Source organism: Anopheles stephensi, chromosome 2 (genome assembly GCF_013141755.1).
Source record: "Anopheles stephensi strain Indian chromosome 2, UCI_ANSTEP_V1.0, whole genome shotgun sequence".
Lineage (NCBI taxonomy): Eukaryota > Metazoa > Arthropoda > Insecta > Diptera > Culicidae > Anopheles > Anopheles stephensi.
Genome location: NC_050202.1, coordinates 16,705,412 through 16,729,639, shown reverse-complemented (window position 1 = coordinate 16,729,639; position 24,228 = coordinate 16,705,412). Strand labels below are relative to the sequence as shown.

Sequence of the window (24,228 nt, the reverse complement as noted above, 5' to 3'; positions counted from 1 at the left end):
CTCGAACGGACAAAGTTTTTAAGGATAAGGAAACACAAAACATTAGAGCTTATCTAGCTTTTGACACATTTTACATATTATAAATATATAAAATACCAAAAAAAGTACAATAAAATTAATAACGTAGTAAAAAAAAACAAAAAGAAAAAACAAGATTAGTAAATTAAAAAAAATTTCCTAAAACTAAAACAAGATATGAAACATAAAAGATGTTCTTTAATAAATAAAAAAACACAAAAGAAAAACAAAATAAAACAAGATATAAAAGAACAAAACTGTTACTATTACTTCCAATCAATTTTTAAATCAAAAACATAAAACTCAAATGAAACAACTTAAGCAAAACCAAGAACAAAGGATATTAAAGACAACATATTTGTAAAAACCTTAAGAAAAATACCACTCGATCCGTTAAATGGAAAGCTGATAAGGTATCGTAAAATAAAGATGAGGAAAAAGGATTTATAGAAATGTTAGGAATTAAAAGGTAAAATAATATTTAAGGAATAAAAATCACATTTATAAAAACAAAACAATCAAGCCATTGTAAAGTTTAACACAGACAATGAAAAATAAAACTTAAAAATTAAGAAGAAAGAATGAAAGAGGGAAATGAACTAAAATTGAAGAAATGATGCGATGCGAAAAGGAATTAAAAACGTAACAGAAAACAGTTGTAAACCATCAAAAATAAATAAAAAGGAAAAAAACTTCCAGCGAATCGAAAAAAGGAGTGATAAATGGGAAAAATGAATGAATAAATGAGAATGAGCAAAATAGATAATAACTGGAAGTGTTAAAATTCAATTAGCCAAAATGTTTAAAAATGAAGAAACTCATGAAAAAAAAACAAATTGTATTTAAAAAAACTCTGAAAGAAAGATAAATAACAAAAAGCGACAATACAATAAAAAAGTGAAAAAATAAACAAAATGAATGAGGAAGACAACTGAAAAACAAACAGAATTGTAAAATGTCATTATCCGTAGTAAAATTGGTAAAAGACATTGTTAGCCTAGGAAATTTCAAATAAAAAACAATAATAAAGGCCTTATAGGGACAGGCTAAACCATTTACTGAGTTGGTTAAATATATAAAAAAATAATAATTTAATAGTAAGTAATTTTTTTCAAAAATAACAGAAACTCAATAAACACATTTCTAATAACGAATAACGAAAATTAATTTAAATTAAAAAAAAGGATAAAGTAACATTAAAGCCGCAAATAAAAATGAACAACAAAACAGGAAAAAAGACACGCGTAAAAAAGAAGTAGAAAACTGAAGTTAAACAATAATTGAAGCAGAAAAATAAAATCTTAAACAAAAGAAAAACAAACCCACACACAGTAAACCGTGTATTTCGGTTGCGCAAATTTGTAAGACGCGGATAAGGTCTCAAAGACCCAAAGCCTCTATAAATAAACGATTTAAAAAAAAAAAGGTTGCACCAAATTCTTTGCTTTAGACTTTGCATCACCTTTACTTCTGGACATCCTTAAGATAAAACCAAGGATAAAGGGCAAGGCTGTTGAAGAACCTCTGTGCAACCCATTCTCGCCTCGTCGCTCTCCCTGCAACTGCAAGCGTAAAAAGAGAAATGCACAACCTGGCCCCGTCACATGCCACAAAGCTAGCTAGAGCGTTGGCTTATCGCTGCTTGTTAGTTTTGCGGCACGGTTCAAATCGCACCACGACCACACGGCGACGACCGTCGGCAAACTGTGCCCCATCTAGATAAGGCCGGACTGGGGCGGGAATGAGAAGAAAGAAGTGAGCAGAAATTTTGGTGACTTTTAGTATTTTTTTTGTTTGAGGAATAGCCGATTGCTCTCCGGTTGTTGATGAATTTGTTCCGATTGGCGAACTTAAATTTGAAAATATTTTTGCCGGCATTTAAATGTGATAAAATGTTATTTTTCCGAAAGCGAGAAATATATTTGAAGCAAAATTACTGAAATGGCTAGAATGAATTCATCCCCAAAGAGGCTTACGGCTCCCAAGCCCAAGACGGTCGTCCCCAATCCCCAAATGAAGGACAAACGCGAACACAAACGTAACCAGGCGTAAGCGCAGAAAAAAAAGAGAGGGCCGCCTGCGAAGGGATGAGATGCCCAGGCAGAGTACGGTGCTGCCATAAATAAGCGTACGACATAGCGCGTTCGCGCCGGCTGCTGACTGCGCGGGCCCGAACACTGCCAGACATTGTGCCGCCATCGTCGCGATCACGTTTTTTCTTCTGGCGCGACCGACCAACAGACTCGTGCGAAGGGGTGAAATGGCAACGGAAGCTGAAGCGGAGAGCGGTGTTGGGTGTGGGTTTTGGGCCCCGGGTCGCACTCCAGATCGGATCATGTTGCACAGCTAAGAGGTGGTTGGTTGCAAATGCAATGCGCATTTTAAATTTACCAATATGGCGTTTTCGGAGTGAGACTTAAAAATTCAGCACACCAGAATTTGTTTACGGTGTTGTATTAAAATTGTTGGTATAAACAGTAAGGCCAAGTGTTTATATAAATAAAATTATATTATTTAAAAATTCCAACAGCTACAAAACTCTCAGTGCATTGGCTTTTGATTCGATGCGTCGGGGGAGGAAGAGAGCAAAAAAAGGGCGGAAACCACTTGCCGGATGGAAGTTCCCAAGGGGGTGACGTGGTGGCTATTAAGGAAATGCCAAGGAAACACGCCACCGATATTCAACGGAAGCGTACGATCGAGAGACACGCACCACCTCGGAGCTCGGAAGCGATCGAGAGGAAATGTCGTCGCCGTCGTCGACGGTCGTTAGTGCTGGACGAGAATTGCACTCGACCACAGCTTGAAAGGCCCTTCTCCGTTCCGCTCAACCCTTACTGGAGTCCCACGACGAAGCCGAACGCCCACTTTCCCGGGCGATGCGACGTGCGATGATTCAGTAATTGAGCGCTAGAAAATGCTCGATCGCCTAGAATGGTTCGGGGGTAAATTTAATTATTATTCTACACCCTAGCTCGTTAGTGGCCGTTCTAAACTGTGCGAGAATTTAATCTGGACTGGTGGTAAGGTGGTGGTGGTGTTGATGATGGTGGGGGCATCGGGGAAGGCAATCTGTTTGGCTCTAAACTGTACGGGGAATTATGATTTGCGTTATGATCGTTTTGTGTAGAAGTGAATGTGGAAAGGGATGAGCATGAGCATAGATTTGTTTATTTATTTATTTATGATATTTGTATTGTTTCTAAAATTATACCCAAAAATTGTTTTTTAGTGGTTTTAAATTAAGAATGGAGCAGGGAAAAATTTAATCAAATGAAAATGTTCAAATAAAATAATGATTGCAGCATTGTGCGTACCAATTGAATTAAAGACAAGGTAAGGAAAGATAACACTAGGCCCCTTTTTATTATTTTAATTGAATTTTAAGTGAAAAATGAAGTTTTTTGTAAAACTTAGTAGAAAATCTTATGAAATATGATACTACTTTGGGGCTTAACTAATTCATAATTCTTGCTAAGATAAAATGTATAGAAAAAGGTTTTGATGTTCCAAAGTTTATCCAAATAGTTTTACCCAGTTTTACGCTATGCCGTCCCATAGTGCAATGATAACAAGTACGATATCGATCTCATTTCACCAAACGATGATGACTGAGAGAGAAGTACGACCAGTCTAGAGAGGCCTTCGATCGTTACTACCTCCTTTTTGCATGTTCTCTTGGTGCGTGAGAGGTGAAAATTGACCAAATTAGGGGGATGAGACGGTACAATGTGGTGTCGGGAGCGATAATTGGAGACTGAGAGGAGAAAGTGGAAGCTGTCTCACCTAACCGGGCAAATCAACGCAGCTGATCAAAATCCTCTCAGTATTTTTCCCCAGCACAATTAAAAACTACTAATGCATTTTTATTATCGGAGAGCGAAATAGTACAGAGAGAAAGGAGAAACCGGATTTGCTCCCTCTTATCAACACTCACGTATACTATCGAACACCTTGCTCTCATTAATGCCAAAAAGGAGTATCTTAAGGGGAAAGGGAGCAACCGATATCGAAACTACTGATAAGAGAAAGGTAAATGTTAATTCATGCGAGAGAAAGAGCACACTAGCTTGGTTATCAAGGAGATTGATACGAGAAGGATCTTCTGCCGTATTCTACTAAAGTTAGAATAGAAAGGCTATATGTCGCAGCAGTACTAACCGACGATAGATGTTACCTCCTGGATTTCATGTTCTCTTGGTGGACGAAAGTTGAAAATTGGCCGAATTGGTGGGAATTGTAATCGGGAAGAGTATTTTTTACAACCAGGAGGAGGAACACTACATTCCCCTGAAAATTACACATTTCCCCTCCAGAACCTCTAAATTTTTAGTACTTGAGAGTAAAAGAGTAGAGAGAGAAAGTAGGAACCGGGTTTGATCCTTCATATCAGGACTCATACACTACCGATCACCTTCCCCTCATTTATATCGAATAGGAGAAGATCATCCTCGGAGTATTCTCTTCACGGGATAGACACACACTATCGATCAACTTCCCCTCACTGATAGGGAGAGCGAGATGCTCATCCTGGACGTATGCCATATGCGAGAGAAAGAGTACACTAGCTTGGTTATGAAGGAGATTGATACTACATCCTGGATTGCATGATCGCCTGGTATTAGGCGGTTTTGGTAGTAGCTAGAACGAGAAGGATCTACTGCCGTAATCTTCTTGCGTGGGAAAAGGATGACCTTATTGCCGACCAGTACCAGCTGACGGCAGATGATACCTCCCGATTTTCATGTTCTCCTGTTAACAAAACTTGAAAAATTGACCGTTTTTGGTGGCAGCCTGGATTCGAATCGAATCATTTTTTTAAATCCACCGTCGCATTAGGCGCCTCCATCATAAAAAAATATTTCTTTCCATTCAATTTATCCCGAAATTACCTTAAAAAAAAGAGGAACACAGCAAATTTATGAAGAAATAATAAATAGGATTTTTATTGGTCATCTCTTAACAAATGATTTACAATTGTTTAACATATTAAAATGTATTATTCTTTTAATAAGCATCAAATGTATTATTGGCCTAAATTAATCGGGGGTTGTTGTTAGGGGGAATGATAAGGAAGGTCTTATAATATGTTAAACTAATAATGAGGCTTTAGTCTTCATTTTTAATACTTTTTCAGATTTTTTAGTTTCAATATGTCCCTTTCATCCTTTCGCTCTCTTCTCTTCTCCTCTTCTGATACTAACTAACCTCTTATAAATTTTTTCTCATTTTCATTTTTGATTTTATTTGTTTTAACATTTTCCTCACTTTTTCCTTATCTTCCCTAATTTTGTTAGGAATTAGAGGATTATTAGACACAATTTTTATTTATTTAAATGTGATGGCATGATGCCGTATTGTCAGCACCGCATGTGTAGATGATTACAATATACAATAAATTATTTTAAAACATTATTTTTGACCCGGCGCAGAAAGCAGAGGAGAGCAGCACTACAACAGCCAGCATGATAATGATGAAGTGCCTCCTTGTCACCCTTGGATGAAGTCATTAGTCCAGCCATCAGACTGCTGAAATCCCACAAGACGGCTGGCAGACTTGATTAGGGCACGTGCTGAGGATCCCGGACCAGAATGACCTACCAGGAAGCTGCTCGTCAGCGATCCGTTTGCGTATGAGGTGTAGAGGAGCCACAGCGAGCTCTGGTTGGCTGGATCAGGTGGTGGCACACCTGAGGGAGATCGGATGGCTCTCCGGGGAAGGAGGAGTGCAGCCATGGGCCGTGTTTCCCTGGAAACGGATAGAACATCAGGCCTGTTCTTTTAGACGTGATCCTGATAAAAGAAAAAAAGAGAAAACAATTATTTTACCTTTGAGTATTGAACGTTCACGATCGGGATGTATCTAAAGTTTTGTTTACGATAAGATATAGCTTAACTATGTTGGAGTATCATGCTAGTAAATCGTAGTAGCAAGAGATTTCAGACAAAGATGCAGAAAACATCCATAGTCTGTATAGTAGGCTTTGATCGTGAAACTTTAAAAGCGGATGCTACCACTTACCACTCATTGGGTTGTCGATCGACGTAAATTAGACTACTCACGTAATCCGTTCGAAGATAAATGCTAAATGCTCCTAAGGAAACTGATTCGGATGCAATTGCCAGAAAATGGGTAGTATGGCTGACCATCTCGAATGTAGCAGAACTTCTGACAGAGCTTCAGAATCAGAAGGTAAATTCGTTTTCTGTGCTCTAAGGAAGAGGAGATGTGAATGGCAGCTAGAACAAAATGGGAAGGTAGCTTTGTATTGTAGGAATTGGACAGGCAACGCATCTTTGTTGGGAGAAATCAGCCGGAACAACGCAGAGCTGAGCTTAGCTGATGGAAAGAAGATTGCTCCTACAGGATTTGAAATCTCCAAAGTTTTGTATCAGAAACGGGACTAGAAAGGACGTTGCTGTGAAGTTAAGCAACGTCTACTATGAAACCTGATGTGGAGCGTTCGTTGCTGGCTACTTCTGGGTATAACACCAACAGTATTAACATGTGGCGTAGTCCCCTGTGCCTCCTGGGTCTCCTGGATGTCTCCTGGACCATCGGGTTGTAAACAGTAAACGGGATGCACAGTTCCTTGAGCTAGTTGCTGGAGCTGAATCTTCGGGTCTTGTTCTGACCCAGTAGCTGCTCCGAAGGAACTCATTGTATTCCTGCATCGGTCGGTGCCTGAGAAAACTGACGTTGAACTAGACATCGAAGGAGTCTTGGATTCCTCCGAGTAATACGTCAGTGCTTCCGAAGGGGAAGATATCACCAGTTCTTCTCTTGTGGAAAATGTTCGTCAGTCGAAGTCTACAAACGGGACAGATCATGATGACAAGGAAGGAATTCAATCCTGCTTAAACCCCAACAAACATTAAGTTTCATGAGTTTAGACACAAACTAATTCGACATTCCAGCATGATGAACAAATCGTTCGACTTCTTTTCAAAAACCACACTTCTCCAATCGAACGCCCAAAGGTTCAAGCGCCCTAACGAACCTTTCGTTATCGCGCACTTATCGCGGACCCTTGCCGATGTGCCGTGGAAGAAGAAATATTTAAACACTTAAACGGCGCCATAAGTACACCGCGTTTCCTGTGAAGATTGGTTACCTCATCGGGAGGGGTTCGGAGCGTAGCGCACCGAGCCAACTCCCAGTCCACTATAATTGGACTTGCTCGGGAAAACAACGCAACAGCGGAGACATACCGTGACGGGGTTTTGGTTTTTCAGTTTCATTTTCCAGCTAATTGGAGCAAGGTTTCAACAGCAATTCTACACGCTAGTCCGAAGATTTGTTTGTTTGGACGGGGGTCGGTTTTCTGGTTTTCGCTTTCTTTGAAAATTTCATGGGCCAACAACACACGGAACACAGGGAACATAGCACGTAATCCAATTACTACAAATTGCAGCGCGGTGGGTACCTGGTGGAAAAACCTACTCCCGGTTATGCTACTCCGCGCACCTTCGGGCAGCAATTCCTTTCCCCTTCGTTTGGCCATTGTGCACCCCATTAGAGTGCTGTCGCCGGTCTGTCTCTTGGTGAACGATGTGGGCGGACGATGCAATCGGAAAGTGAAGACTGCAGTCAATACACTGGCGGGTTGGCTGAGTTGCACCGAATAGCGTAAGAATATGTAGAGCTTGACCTGCTTCGGGAAATTATGGAAAAAAGTCATATCGATTGGGAAACAATTTGGGGAAACGGCGTACCGTTCGATGGGCTGTGGTGACTTTGCTTTGGGTTGAGTAGGAGTCTTGGAGTGTCCTCTATCCTGGAGAGTGCTATCGGGAAGTTCGTAGTTATTTATTTGATTTAGGAGTTCTTCAGTAAGGAGTTAAAATATTCTCCAACATCTCCATTTTAGAGAAGACGAAGGACCTTACAGAACACATAACAGTATCAATATATCACATACGGCTTGTGATATGAAACCTGTTCGAAAATTGAAGAAGATATTTGGATTGAAGTTGATCTGCGTATTGGTGGAACTACTACGAAGGAGCTGCTAAATTAAAGAATTCTATGATCACTAACCGGGGGCGGCCCGGTACAAGATGCAACAGCTTCGCCGGTTTTCCCACTGCAGTACCGGGATTCAAATTCCATCTGGGGCCGTTCTCTCATAGTGAGGACTGACTATCCAACTATGTGGTAACAGTAAGTCTAGTACGCCAAAAATGGCAGACATGACCTAAGATGTCGTTAGACCAAGGGAGAAGAAGATGATCACTAAGATCTCCATCAAAGTTAGTACAAGTATCAAAGTTAGACTAGTCAGACTTCGCTGAGTTCGTCATGCCATGAGAAGAATAGCGCTCAATATAGCCTATACAGTCGACACTTGCCAAGGATTGCAAAAGACACAACGGAAACCAAGTGGGTATGGAGTACATAGTAGAGATACTAAGTGTGGAACTGCTACTGCTCTGTCTGATGTATGTAATATTTTCATACATCTCGTCTCTTGGAACAATCCGAATGAGACAGGTCCAGGGTTAGGGAAAGTATCTGAGAGCAGATCTAAAAACCGTATCTTCTATCTTTTACTAGGTTGCTTGTTCATCAGTACTTTGAGCCTTGTTGTTCTTGGTGAGACAGTTGCTTGGGAGTGTTCTAGAGACGAATGAAGTCTAATCACTTTAAGTCTCTTTAAACTAATCAACCAAATAACAAACATGGTGGCAAACGTTACCCTCCTAGAGGAGCATCCATGAGCTCGTTCAACTGTAGATGTACAATGTCTGAAAACACTGATATTTGACCAAGAGATCCTAATCCTAAGTCTCTCACTCTTTCTCTTCTTGGCCTAATGTCCTCTTAGGTGGTCATGCCTGTCAGTGGAGTTCTGGCTTGTTAGACTTATTGATACCGCGCGTAGTTGGATAGTCAGTTCTTTCAGCTTCTTCTTCTTTGGCATTACAACCGAGACAACCGTGAGGACGAAAGGTTTCGGACCTGTCGTTTCTGGCTTTCTGTGACTTGGTTTTATTCGTAGCTGGATACTCAGTCCTGCGTACACTCAGGCGGTCTAGCTCAAGTCAAACCGTGTGAAGACTGGTACCGCTGTCGCCTCGGCTACCGGTCCAGCCCATCTCGACAGTTTGTAGTTCGCCTGGTAACTGGTATTTTTCCCTGATGTCCATCTGTCTTTACTCTCGGTCTCTTAGTAACTCAATAAAACAAAGACAAATATTGTTAGCGGACATAACAACCTAACCTCAAAAGCTGCGGCACAATGACGTAGCGCAGCGTAAAATAGATAGCCATTAGCGCAACCATACACCTGATGGAAACGAATCGTAAATATGAAACGTCATAAAACAAAATTTCTACCACGATTTGCATTTTCACCATACGAAGTGATTATTGTTTATTCAAATGTGCCGTTTTTTCATAATTTACGAGAATCTTCCATGAGCTGGCGATCTCGCTTGTTCCTGGATAATGTGTGCCGATTATCATGGGAACCACACAAACAGCATCCCGCACGCATCCTTTGCATTTTATGCATCTCAAACACCGTCGCCGTAGCACTAGCGTGAGAAACAATCGTACGGGCACCGAAGCGTTTAAAACCGTTTCTTGTTAATCGTGTAGCGATGTTAAAAACTGCCGATAAAATTATTTACGACACTGTTCACCGTGTGGTGTGTGCACCATCATCAAATGGGTTTTGCTACAAAACGCGCTTCGGATCAAATGTCGTGTCATAACACTTCATTTTATGTGTTTATTATTTGCTCAAATCGTTCATCGGTGGTTGGTTCTGATGTTTGATGGACTTTTCGTATCCCTTTTTTGCTGCTCTGAACACCTGCGCTTAATGCAAAATGGATGCAAATCGTTATCTGGAGATCAGATGATTCCCACGAAACATGGAAGCTTATCAACGGCACAACGGTTGACAGCTGTTAACGGAACTTGTCTTGGGTGCTCTGGTGCGATCAGTAGCTTTCGACCACTTTCACCATATGAATTATGGGCCAGGAGTTTAAATCCCTTACTACCCTCTGCCAATATATCCGTGTGTGCGCATTACCATGGTATAAACAACAATCAAAATGGCCATTGTAAAGTTCGATCCGCTTCCCGGCCGAGGTGACGCAATTCCTGGGCCCCTGATACGGACCTAATCAGCCTTATCAGTTGACCACCGGGAAAAATTAGGTCCGTATCGATGAACCAGGCGACGAACGCAAAACGCCGCCAAAATAAACAATCAACTTCACCAAGAAGCGTCCACTTTCTCGCTAATGTATGCTAACGATCGTGCATAAATGATTGTTATGCCTGGTGTATACCACCCAGCGGCGGTGCGCTACCAAAGCCCACCAAATCCGCCGCCCCAGTCGCCGTTAACCGTTTTGTTCGCGACCTTGCAAAATGCGATCGAGAAACGTCCTTCTACCCTCCTCAAAAAGAAAAAAAAAATGCGCGGACGCCATATTCATAACGCCGAACAGGTTGTGGTCCCCTGGAGTCACTGGTTGGAATCGGTGCGTAAAATCGCAACTTCGGAGTCTAAGAAAGACACATATCATAAATCCCGGCCCGGCAAATGCTGCCCGCTGCTGCCCGATGTTGGCCGTATTTTATCGGGGTTGATTTCAATCATTATGCTAATCGTTATGAGCGTAGATAAACATCTTATTTTTATTACAATTCACCTCTCCAGCTGACCGTTGGCGTGTGTTGTAAAGCGGAAAAGGAGCTGTGTCTAGGGACACATGGGCTTTTAGCATAAGAAAAGCTTAATACCAATGTGTAGGAAAAGATTTTTTATTATTCACCAAGGACGGCTTGGGGCGTATTGCTTCAGGATTAAAAGATTTTATAAAAATATAAAAAACTTTTCTTTAACTACATTTTTGAAGCAAAAAAAAAGAAAACAAATTTGAACTTTTGCTAAAAACAAGATAAGTGAAATGAAAGTTATAGAACACCTCATTAGGATTCGTGCGAACTAAAATGTGTAAAATATAAGCGAACGCCAGTCTTCACACGGCAGGACCGAGGTTCAAGCCCCCATCAAGAAGGACAGGGCTACGACAGGGGAGTACGTAAGGCTGACTCCTTTACTACGGGTAAAACTCAATTCACAGAGGGTCAGAAATGGCAGGTCGAGACCTCTCGAGGTTGTAGTGTCAAAGAAGAAGAAGAAGAACCGAGCAAAATGACAGAAAAAGACACAATATTATGCTTCGTATAATTAGTAAAATTATAGAAAAAATTAAAATGTGTGTCCAACATCAAAAACAAAACAAGAAAGGCGGATGAAGTTTCCAAGACTCTATAAATAAAATAAAAAACAAACCACAAACATTAAAATAAACACTCAAAACAGCATCTTTACATAGAAACAAACCGATCATAAACAAAAAAAAAAAAAAACAAAAATTAAATAAAATACTTAAAAAAATAGATAAAAAGTAAATAAAATACAGTAAAAAGAATATTTTTAATGATAAGATGATAAGAAAACTGATAAAAATAATTAAACAAAATCAACGTTAACACAACTATACGAACACCTGTATTTTTTTAAAGAATAACTGAAGAACTAGAAGAGTTAGTTAAACATGATGTTTAGGAAAGTTGTTGATTATAAAAAAAACAAACATACATTTCAATGAAAAAAGGTAAATATTACACACATTTTAACAGTTTTTTTTGCACCAGCAGGATTGCTCCATATAACATAATTATTCGAGCAACTACAGGACATAATTTTCTCCGTTATTGTATTGGTTTTAAAAATCGTTCAACAATACTTGTGACAACCTTTTCCAACGCAAAAGTATTTTTGAAGTATTTTTTTATTTATTTTTACTCTCGTTTTACAGTTTTTATGGGAAAAACACGGATTTTTCAGATTTAGATTTTTAGTACTTTTGATATCGCATGCATTCAATCCAAATTTTAATGAAATAAGTCATTTTTCATAATCTTTCAAACGATGTATTTGTATTGAAGAAGTGACACGCATAAGCAGAGCTAGAAATATAAAAACGCTTTGAAAATTTGAAAAATGTCGGACATACGGAGTTTTACATGAGTACAGCAAATCTCAGAAAACTTAGCATAAAAATAGGACAGTCTGTTTTTCAGCAAGGTAAAATGTAACAGAACATTGGAAAAACATATTAAAAATAGTCCCAATGCCAATGCCTAATGTCGGCTAGGAACACTGCTCTGCATCAGACATCGTTCATGATGATGCGTTTGTATCACAACATAAACATGAAAAACATGACATTCCATCACCAAAAAAAAAAAAATACAAAAACAAATAACTGAAAAAAAAGTGAAACTCAATTAAAATTAGGATAATTCGGCTACGATCCGTCGTCTTACTTAATAAGAAACAAAATAAATTAAAATAATAAATTGAAACAAGCAAATAGGAACATAAAATTACAGCGACTTCACATGCCTTTCGAAGGTAGAAAGCTTTTTTCTATAAAAAAATATAATTATCAAAACTTCAACAAAATAAAACTGATTATTAGTATAAGTCCAGCCATAAAAAAATGACTAACACCGTCACTGATTTCTGGTCTGATCCGGTTCTCAACACAACACGATCGATTTCAAATTAGCAACAAAAAATCACACACAGACATAGACAAACACGTCCAGTCGCGACTGTTTAGAAGTGTGAACCAGTATATGCTGGAAGCATTTATTTCTGTCTGATGATGTAACGTTTTCCGTCAAGTTCGCAACAAACTTGGTGAGAAGCTTAAACTTTGTAAAGTTTGCTTTAGTTTGTGCGGATAGACCGTCGCAGAAGTATTGAGTTTCATGCGTCACCCAATTTATGTTTTCATAAACGTTTAATTGTTATGCTTTGTTTTAAAAATCCGGCCCCAAAACAAACGAGGTAAACAAAACACTTGAGGTTTGGCTGCGCCTGGAAATCGGTACAGTACAAGATGGGGACAGTAACAGTGTGCTTAACTTAAACAGGAAAAAAAGTGGAACAAAGTCGTGGGCACGTGTGCCGTCCGTGTTGTTGTTATGACTCGGTCGGTTAGGCTTGGTGGGTTGACAAAACTAACGCCCCACCGTAGACAGCACTTTCGGGAGGTGGTATAACTTTCCGGAACTCCGGTTGGACATGAGTAAGCGTTTGAAGTGATCAGTGAAGAGTTCCCTGCAAAAGATTTAAATTTACTGAACTCACTACCAATTTCTTAAGCTAAAAGTTTCAAAGAACCTGCTCAAACAACGATTACGCTCATCATCACTTGACAAAAAACGATGACAAGCGTACAAACACTTTCAGGTCGGTGTGTCCTCTTAATCTCTTCATCCATTGCGGCTCCTCGGACGCGTCAAACGGGCGCTCTAACCACAAGAACAAATAACAAATCTTTGCACATTTATGAAGTTATAACCCAAAACCCGGCACACGATTGCTCATCCTTACCACGTATCGCCCACGTTCGTCAACACTCCACCCCATCAAAGGCCCATTTGCTTGATTTGTGCCGCGGCAAACTCCGCGGCTACTGTGTAACGAACCTTCCGTTTCGTCAGACATGATGGAGCCGCCGTCGTTGTCGTTGCGCTGGGCAGGGAACCCTGTACACTTCGCGGGTACGGCGGGCCGATTTTATTGTTTTCAATTATGGTAAGGGTTTTGGTGGAGTCGGCCACTGCACGCTTGGAACGTTCATGAGAGTCATTAGCGTCGTGTTCGACATGGGATCTTAGTATTATTTATTGTGGCCTTGACTGCACACTTGCTAGCGTGGATTTTGCTTCTTTTACATTGAAACTTTGAAGCTTTCTTTACCTTTGGATGTAAAGTATTTTCGAACGGCCATGCTTTCTGGCGAATATGGTGGTTCGTAGAGTTTTCTTTTTATTTTGCCATTGGTGTCTTTAAGTCCTGAGCAACTACTGATTTTATTGCACAGAGCAAAAAACAATCAGAAATGCTCTAGAAATGAAGATTTTTATTCGCTTTTAATGGCTGAATTGAACTATTCAAATTAACCCTGAAATTTAAATACTTCGTCAAACTAGACTATTCGTGAGGTAATAAATTTGGAAGTCTTGGAGCCACAAATGTCACCTTAGTATTTTGGGCGTCCCGTGACAGCTTCTGGTATGACTAGCCAACAAGGTCATATGAATCTCCTATAACGCCTTTCTGGAAAATAATGTTATGACGATGGAAGATAATTAATTGATGCCCAGACGGACTTGTTCAGTTGAGTTACAAACGGCGGGACTTCATTCTGCACTTGAGTAATTGCTGAAAAAAGAAGCTGATCACTCGCTGATCACCACTTTATTTTGTTTTAGCTGTTTGGATGCTGATTTTATAATCCGGTGCTTACCAGCTGTAAAAAGAGCCTCAGGAGCTAGAAAGCTTTCTTGGATATCACTGGGTTGGTACACACAAAGTAATTGCGAAGTCCTTTAAACGAAACGACCTTTCAATCGTCGATCCTCTACGGCAAAGACAAAGACTGGCTCTCTTCTCTCTCTCTTCTTGGCCTAACGACCTCTTAGGTCATACCTGCCATATCTGGCTTACTAGACTTTATGATAGCGGCGATCCGATGGCCGAGGCGACAACGCTCTTCACACTGCAGGATCGGGGTTCAAATCCCATCCAGACCGTCTTCCCATACGCAGAGCTGACTACTTTGCTGCGGGGTAAAACTCAAGTCACAGAGGGCCAGAAATGACAGGCCGAGACCACTCAAGGTTGTAGTGCCAAGGAAGAAGAAGACTTGATGATTCCACGAAGTTGGATAGTCAGCCATCACTACGAAGAGACGGTTGGGATGGGATTTGAAGCCTGGGTGCTGTCATAAAAGTCTTTATCCACAGCCGATGTCGCTTCTACTGTCGGGAGCCACTCATGGCTATCTGCCTACGTAGTGTTATAAATAAGACGAGTAAACCATTTTATTACAGTCTAGACTACGACTGGCAGAAGTGTTTAAGCCAAGAAGCTAGATGAATATTGGGATGAAGTGAAGTTAAATTATTATTCACCTCAACAAGCTTATGTAAAACTCTTATTAATATTATATCTCCTAAATAATGTAGGTCTACAACTACAGAGGAACTTGGTCAGCAGAATGCTTCGGACATTAAATGATGCCCCATTTGAGCTGTTGAATTTAGTCTTTGAAGACCTTTTACCCACATCTCGGACCATGTGAGATGTCCCAACGGAGTAAGGCTGGAATTATTGCCCAGTCATCATCATCATTGGGAGTCTTTTTAATTACCCAGCTGTTCTGAAGATGATGATGACTTCTCGTTGATCGTGACATCCCTGGCGACCATTATGTCGCGGAGTATTATGCCTTTCCCTGTTCATCTGGTCCGACCGATCAAGCTATCTCCTGTGCTTTGAAATAACCACACAGAGCAAAAACTCCAACAAACTGCTACAAATCTAATCCCATTCTGCAATATGAATGATACAGAAAGCGAGAGTTCACTAATTTAATTTAAGTTCCAGCTAACTAATTTAATGTAACAGGTGCTCTGTGATGATACACACCTGAAAAAATAACTCCACCGTGTTTAAGCATAATTAGGAAATGATTGTGCACGAAATCTCAACGATGTTTACTGGCCAGCTCCAAAGTTCCAAACATCAAACAGCTCAACCCCGTCGTACGTGTCGGAACACACAAATGGTTTGTTTGATCAACTCGGCCATTTTTTTGTTTTGTTTTCGATCGTCTCCCTCTAACTCTAACACCCGGGGGGATTGGTAGCTTCAACGGGCTAATTAGGTCATAAATATTTGCATCCACTAATATGATGGGCCCAGCACGCTTAGCTCCTTGTCGCTGCTTGTTGATGCTTGTTGACTCAATATCTCTTCTTTGCACCACCGGGTCCGCGTCGAGTCTGATCAAAAGCAAATGTTGACGTGATTTGGGGCGATCCAGATCAGCCGCGCCGGATTATGTGCGGTGTGTGCATGGAAAGTGATCGATCACCAACGAAGCAATCAGCCAATCATCACTCAACAGAGGAGTTGATCGACGAACACCCACAACGACCCCTCGTAACATCGGTAGCGATGGTCCGGTAGTGGCCAATAATGCATGGCCGGAGGTTCGGTGAGATCGTGCTTACATTGTGTGTGCTTCCTGATTGCAGCAGCTACCCAGTCCCGGTCTTCAAACAGCAGCAGCGTGTTCAAACAGCCAACTCACTCCAAACCCGAGCCTTGTTTTTACCATTACATTCTCGGGCTTTTAGAGAGAGAGAGAGAGAGGGAAAAAGTGTATTGTTTGCGTTACGCAGTCGATCGCAATCCAAATAAATATCACAAAAACCCACCAGCCTGGACCATCTTTGGGCTGGTCGCGCGAAGAAACAGCGCAAAGACCACACACGACGAGCGATGGCTTGGGCGACGAGGTAGAAGGTTGGCAAGGCGATCGGGAACAGTGAAGGAGGAGAGTTTAAAAAGCTGGTAGGCAAACCAGTGTCGCCGGTAGGTCTCGCACTGCCGCTGGATAACACACCAGCAAGATCCATAAGATCAATTAACGCGCAGACCAGTTCCTCGTGGGTGTCTTCGAGGGTACTCCTTGATTTCTCACCGATAGCTTACTACAACGAGCGTGTACCAAGGTGACGAAGAAGTCGACTGTGGGGAGTACGCGAGTTGCGAATCGAGTGGTAAGATCGATTTTTACTTCAAATTTGAATTAACGTAGCTAGAGTCCTCTGAGCAGTTGTAGATAGCTGCAAAACGTGGGCTCTGGAGATGATGGTTGCGAGGGCTTGGTCTAAGACAACTACAAAAAACCGGTCACTGACGTGGTGTAATAGGAGAGATTAATGCCGTGCCTGGCGAGATATTCTGGGCCGGTTTAATTCGATCGGGAGAAACTGATCGTCCGCATAGGAAACGGGGTTGTTTCTCGGCAATTGGAGGTAGGTGCCTATTAGAAATCTATTAGAACTGACTGCTGGAACAGGCGTGGGACTGCGCTCAGAACTGCCGAGGCTGCTGATTGAGATCTATACAGCTATTGAGAGTGTCACTGACGGGTTGTTAGAATTTAGTGCCGGTTGCGTGGAGATAACGTGCCACGCCACGTATCACATGCGATCGTACAATTGCATGCTTTCTGGTAATTGTTTGCCACAACCGTAATGGTCTCTGAGCACCGGGCAGAGAGAAGGAGAGTGAGCTAACGCCTATTAAACTCCACTCCTTGGAATCCCGGCCAACAAAACGGTCCAATTACAAAGGCGAAACAACGAGCACAGCTCAACACGCGACCCATTTGGCAAACGCTGGGCAAAACTCGGTGTAGGTAGGCATAGGGCCCTCTGGAGCTGCCACGCGATCAACCGGAGCGCCACCGATCCGGTAATTTATTGACAGGTCCGTCAGGTGGACGGCTACTAATGGCAATGTGGCGAACGGGGAGCTCAACTCATACAAACGGTGAAGGTGGTGTGCAGCTTGGTGACATTGTGAAATTATAACTCTCCTTCCCACCGCTCAGTGGGCCCCACAACCCCGCCACCGGATTTCGCTTTTAATTACGTGAATCGGTGTTGTTTACGGAGGTGCACACAGATTACCCTTCGGTGCTGGTAGTTCCTGTTATCGTACCTTTATGCACCGTAGACCGCGTTCGACGAGCTGCGAAAATGATAACTTCTAATATCACCATGTCCACAGTTATCAAGGCCGTTCGAGAAAGGTTGAATCATATCTTGGTGCGATAAAACGTTGGTCGTTGTCTTAAACGAAGACGCACGATTTCTAATGTGGCTCGGTAGGGTGTGCCGATTTGTTGACCGTTTAACTGAATTACTAGTTTGCGCAAGAAAGGTGGTTCTAGATGCCTAATTACGGTGGGATGGTTGGTGACAACACGGCATTCGCGGAACCATTTAGGCATCATTTGTCCGATTTTATTAGACTGTTTGGCGCAGAGCCGTGCGCACTATTTGTGAAAGTGAGAGTAAGTCTTACTAAATTATAGTGGAGAAGGTAGTGATTTCGGCCAGTGAGCTGGGCTGATGATTTCTTAATGGTTGAGTGGAAAATTTTACTACAAAGCAGCTGATCGAAGCTGCAGGTGTAATTGGACAAGAGGGATTAATCAGGGATTGGAAAGATACTCAAAAACATGACATCATCTAGTTTGAATGGATTCAGTAGAACTGTCACTGACAAATTGTTGATGGTGAACACTTAATACTTGCTATAATTTGTTTTCCTGGACCAAGAAGGTCCTGGATAAGTTCTCAAGGTTGGAAAATTGTAAAATTTAGAATTTTATGTGGTTTCACACGCATTTAGTAAACTTTGTCTTCTTGATCTTGATTTTTTCTTGAAAAATCTTGATTTTTTGTAATGCTACAATTTTATAGCAGAGTGATGAGTATATTGTTTGCTTCCTTAAGCTAGTTAAGTATTATCGCATGTGGTAGTAAAACAAGTTTTTATAGGACATCAGAACAATTACCAACACGATTTGGACATTCGGAATATCCTCATATCGGAATAGCGGAATAGACTGACAAAGGTTGATAGTTCTTCTGGATAGAATATCAGGATTATGGTCCTTCAAGATTAGAGTCCAAATTTTATTTTCTAGACGAAGATATTGAGGGTGGTCCAATGGCCGATAGCGGGCGTCGATATTCTCACGGCTGGTCCGGGGATCAAATCCCATCCAGACAGGTTACAGGCTAAACTAAGTCACAGGAAGCCAACAATTACAGGCCAAGATCTCATGAAGTTGTAGAGCCAACTAAGAAGAAGACGACTATTCGACATCCAATGTAATGATCTCAATTTTTTTTTCAAAATCACATTATAGTTCCTTAGTGCCTTCGAGACCTAGCAACTAACATCAATCTGAATAAAAATTAAACTTTGTTTATAATAAATAAACCCAAGCTATAGAAGCTTTATAATATAGCTCAAACTTACTAAAATTGATAACCAACACTCGTTCCAGACTCGTTCGCGTACAGCAGTTGATCAAAATCCCAAAGGCTCAAAAAAGGTCAAAACCGACCACCAAAAGTGCCTTACTTTAAAAGCACATGAGATGTTTCAAAATTTCACCCGTCCCGAATCCCATCCAAAAACCCGGAGCTTCACGCCAGTCCGAACGCACCTCTGACCTTTCTTTTCCGTCCGCCTTTTTTCCCGCGTGACAAACAACTTCGCTACTATTTGGGGTGGATGATCGTAAACACTCCAAACTTAGCGCTCACGTAATGCCGCACCAGCCAACCTGATAAGCTGTGCCGCACCAGCCAACCTGATTGGAAGTGGTGGTTTGGTTTCGCATTTCACCGGACAAAACAAACGCCACCCAACGTCGAATCTGGGCCGTCAGTCAACGCAATCCTCGATGGATGAGGGGGCTACAAGGTTAGAGGCCCGCTATTTGTCGTTCGGCCTCTAACCTCGGTTCGCTGATTAGACTTATCGTGCCAAAAGTCGTCCGGGGCCCGAAAGAGCCCGTGCCAGTGGCGTTGCAGTAATCTCGAAACCTGTTCGGCGTTTCGGCTAAGTTGGTTGAAACGTCCCAGACAACCTGACGCCATGGGTTGGGCTATGATTTAGTAGGGGATGGCATATTGGAGTTAGATGCGGATATCACAGAGTCTGGGTTGATCTTGTACTGAGCAGCCAAAAATCGTGTTCGAGCTCAATTAGCAGGCCATCAATAAAGCTGAGGACGTCAATCAAACGGACCATAAAGAAGTGTCAATATTGGGATTTTTGAGCTGTTCTTGTTGCTAGTCTTAACTACCTCAACTGCAGGTCTCTTCTTCAGTATCAGTCCACCGGACGCCCACAAAACGCCGATGCATTTCTAAGCGTCGCACGAAGTTGCAGGCCGCCCGATTTTATCTTCCCTCAATATATTTTCGCTTTGTTTCCAAAGTTTGCCCCATTAACGTGTGCGTGCGTGCGCAAGCGAGTTTCGAATGAGTGGGGGCGCGCGTGTGTGATACGGCGCGTATGTTTGCGCACTGGATCACCAGCGTGTGGAGGGCGCGATGTTTACAAACACTAGCAACCCTGGTGCCGTGTGTGTGTATCTCGAACATGTTCCCTATGCTCCGGTGCTGTCCCTTCCCCAGGGCACGTGGCCTCCACTCGCGGTGCGGTTTTGTGGGCGCAGAAGGTATTCGTCCCACCCATTTCCCTACCTACCGCTTCCTCGCCCTGTTCACTTGAAGTCGTCGCACTGATGACGAGGAGGCGATAATAAATTACCGCGCTAGACTGCCTGGCACACAGTCATTTATTTATTTTATGATTAATTTTTCCCTCGGCCGTTTGTTTCTTTGCTCGCTCCTTCTTCAAGCGCGTCCCGTTCCGACGTCTTAACATCACATTAAAGGGAATGGAAAGTCAGAAGTCAGATCTTTTGCGCCGGGGGAAAAAAGGTTTCTCAAATATTCAAAATTTTTGTTGCCCCCCCCCCCCCCAACTACTGTCGGCGTTCGCTTTGCTCAAATTTTGCTCCGACTGTTGCCAACGGGACAGACGAAGCCAGCAGAGCTCGCTACGGTCCGCTACGTTTGGCTGCTTTGTTCTTCGCAACTTGCCACAATGATCTGTCAATTGCTGTCACTCGTCCGATGAGATTTTGAAGCTGTCAATGTTGATGTTCAAGATCAATGGCAGCCATGCAGGGGAGGAGAAGAACTGGGATGAAATATTGCGCTACCCCAGGGGGAGAGGACTTTTTAAGGTGACTCTTTTGGCAATTGGTGGATGGTGGGAAAAAAAACCAAGATGGAAGCACGGCATGGAACCGTGTCGCGTTGGTAGGGATTCTGGTGCTGTGCCGTTTCCGATGGTCATTAACCTTCTTTTGATTGCCTGTACAGTTCTCACACAGTGTTGTGAGTACGCTACACTAATCCCTTGGTGTGGTGCCTTGGTGTGAAAAGGTATTTGTTTTGACAGCTGTCAAAAAAACTGGCCTGTCTATTGAGTGTTCATTTCAGCGATTATTACAATACGCTAAGCTACATTATGCATACAATCGGGACAACATTCCTCGCAATCAATAGATCAATAGGTTCAGGTTTTGCTGACGAAACAGAGTCAGCCATAAAGGTTCTTTTGTTCGCGCGGCGTGAGAGGATCATTTTGATGGCATATTGTTCGTCCGGACCTGTCCCAATTGTCACCGAGACCTGCTAGACCTTACGACGCCTAGACGGGTATGTGTATGCTTTGTTCACATCACCTCTGCGTGCTGACCTGACGTCACGTAATTTCCTGAACCCTGAGGCATCTGAAAACAAATTTAATTACGATACCGGGACTCTTGGGCCCAACAATAAGTAAACCTGCAAGATAACGATTTCAAATTAATAACGACGACGTAACGCGCAGGTGAGCAATGCGGTTTAGTTTTAATAATCAAATCCCGATTGCCGATTTTATCGTCTCACCTCGGCGGGTAGACATGAAACATCCAAACGCCGACGGCACCCGATAGGAAAACATGAATTTCAACATGTGCCTAGTGCCGTGGTGCGTAGCGGTGAACGAAAAAGAAAAACTCCCTACGAGTTTGAGAAAGTTGACAACAACGCGGTAACACGGTAACAGGTCCCGGGCTCGCGCAGGCTGGATGGTAACAAGATTTGCGCGGGTGCCCCCTAGCACCACCATTCGACGAAACCGGCATGACTTACCCCGATGCGAAGAAATGCGGGGAAAAAGTATCCGGGTCAGGTTGGTCGGTGTTGCCAATGGGCAATGGGCACAGGCCGACACAAGATGGCGCCTGGCCTCGATCAAACGGCTAATCATCGCGAATCTGACACTTGATGCATTGTTTGACAGATGTCGGAGTGCGCTACCCGTAGCTGTACTAGCCGGCAATGGGCCACGTTGCGAAAGTTGAGCGAGCGATCGATCGTGTTAACACCCTGGGATTGATTTTAAATGTCTGCTTTAGTCCTTCAATCTGGTGCTCAAGTCGGAATCATAATGCTTTTAAAATTGTTTTGCTTAGAACTAAATATTCTTGGAAAGTTGAAAGCATTTTAGATTAATTTTCTATGGTAATAATTGTAGATGTGGATGTTATACTCTCTGTCGAGTAGTATCTAACATGAAATGGAAGATGATCTTGAAGCCAAGACACCAGACGACATATATTAAGTAGTCATAGCGGTAGGTCGAGGCGTGTCTTCTAGGATATAAAGCTCTATACTCCTCATGTCTGAAGTCTAGGCGACAACCTAGAAGTGGATTACGAAGGCTCGTTGAGGATTTAGTCCGTAAAAGTCCAATAGTACTCAAGGGACAGTTCCTGCCCAGAGATCTTCTGATTCTCCGATTTAGATGTTCTCCTAATGCAATCTGCTCCAAATCGATGAGTTCTTTTTATGACGATGATGATAAGTCCCAAGTCTTACCTCAACACAGGTTTGAGAAGGACTAAATTATTTTTAAGATTCTTTTAACTCTGATATTTTAAGCTTAAAATTAAAAGTATTAAAAAGTCTGAGAGTGAGTGGTGGCATCGACTAGCATTCTGAAGAGTTAAGCGATTCTATATGAGTGTCCTGAGCTTCAATTCGCAATGCTCCATAGGCTTAAGCCTGTTCATTGACTACTTCACAAAAAAAGTCAATCATAGTGGAAGCAACGAAGGCTTTTTCAGACTCTAAGGCTTGCTCTAAGGCGACCAATAGAACCTTGGTAGAGTGTTTGAAGAAATATCAGCTGTACAAAACCGTCCTCCCTTCAAAGGTCCTGCTTGTTCTTTCTAGAGATAAACACAATTTTAGAATAAAAGTCTTAGAACAGTTCTACATCTGAACGACTAAAACTCCAAGGCAGGTTCATCACCTCATAAATATAAAATAAGAATGTTTCAAACCTACTAAACCTGCTAGAAATTTTCATAAATATTTTAAATAAAAATCTGTTCTCCTACTCATCAGCTCAACTATATGTAGTTGAGGGGGTAAAAACCAACAAACCCTTCCGCACATTGTACCAAAGTGCACTACTTACTTTCCCTTGGGCAAACACACTCATCATAACCGTGGCGCGCACCATGGCGTGGTGATAAGGCGCAGGGCAAATCGATTTGCACACGTTTACACTTCGCCCGCAATTTACACCATCATCATCCATATGTGTGTTGCGGCTGCTGACACGGAACGCGGCGACCCATATGTAGTGGCGAAAAGTTCTAGCGCTGATGGTTAAGACTCAACTCCCATTACTCAACCGCTGTTTTAGAAGCTGACATCATCACCATCGCCAACCGTAACCGTTGATAACCATCACAGCCGTACGAAGGGGGTGGACTGATAATTTACTAATGTTAGGAGTGCTTGTTTTTTGTGCAAACCCGAGTTGCGCTAGATTAGTGATTTCGATGCAAAAAACAGGGGGAAAGTAGGAGAAAATGTTTACAGTACCACATTCCAGTGAGATGGATGGGCGAAACCAAAACACGAGACGAAAACTGGGCGTCTCCATTATTCATAACTTGGTTATATGACACATGCACTAAGAGACAAAACCCGAAAGTGTTCAACTTTGTGCACTAGAAGCTTGCTGCCTGCCAACAACACTTTTGTGGAGATATTCTTGCATGTAAGATGTTATCTTGCTTCAAATTATCGCTTCAATAAGTCTTTGCGACTAGGTACTCAGCAACAAATGTGATGAAGAATTTTCGTACAGATCGATTTACAACTCACAGAATCATGCGCACAATCGTTGGTCCTCAATTCGAGTATAGCTTATAGAATTGTAAAGAATTATGGTTCTTAGATCCATTTGAAAATTTGACGCAACCTTATCCTTTTAACTGGATCAGGAGCTGAAGTGATTACAGAACATCAATAGGATCTACAACTGACTCGTCTGAAGAAATTTTCTGAAGTAACAAATGATAAGATCCTGTTCTTCAAGTATAGCCTGTTCAGTATCAATGCCTCATCTCACAAGACAAACTTGAGGATGTTCAAGATACGGGTTCAACTTAAATTTTTCGAAACTGTCACAATGTTTCACTTGTTGGCATCCATTGATTTTAAATATGAGGATGTCTGCCTCTGGAAGGGTTACTTGCACCTCCCTAAGTTCGAAATGATGTCGTATGCCTTGATCAAGCGCCATGCCACAATAGAACCCAACGAAGACTGTTCAACTTCGCCCAAAGATATGTGGA

General features: G+C 42.0%; 1 protein-coding gene across 1 annotated transcript in view; it reads right to left on the bottom strand.

Moving 5' to 3' along the window:
* Window positions 1-5,264: 5,264 nt before the first annotated feature.
* LOC118507200 (autophagy protein 5) overlaps window positions 5,265-24,228 on the bottom strand; it is a 62,255-nt gene continuing 43,291 nt past the window's right edge. Inside the window, exon 7 of the mRNA XM_036045282.1 lies at window positions 5,265-5,811. Coding sequence (XP_035901175.1) covers window positions 5,786-5,811 — 26 coding nt within the window. The 3' untranslated portion in view covers window positions 5,265-5,785. The remainder of the gene's footprint in view (window positions 5,812-24,228) is intronic.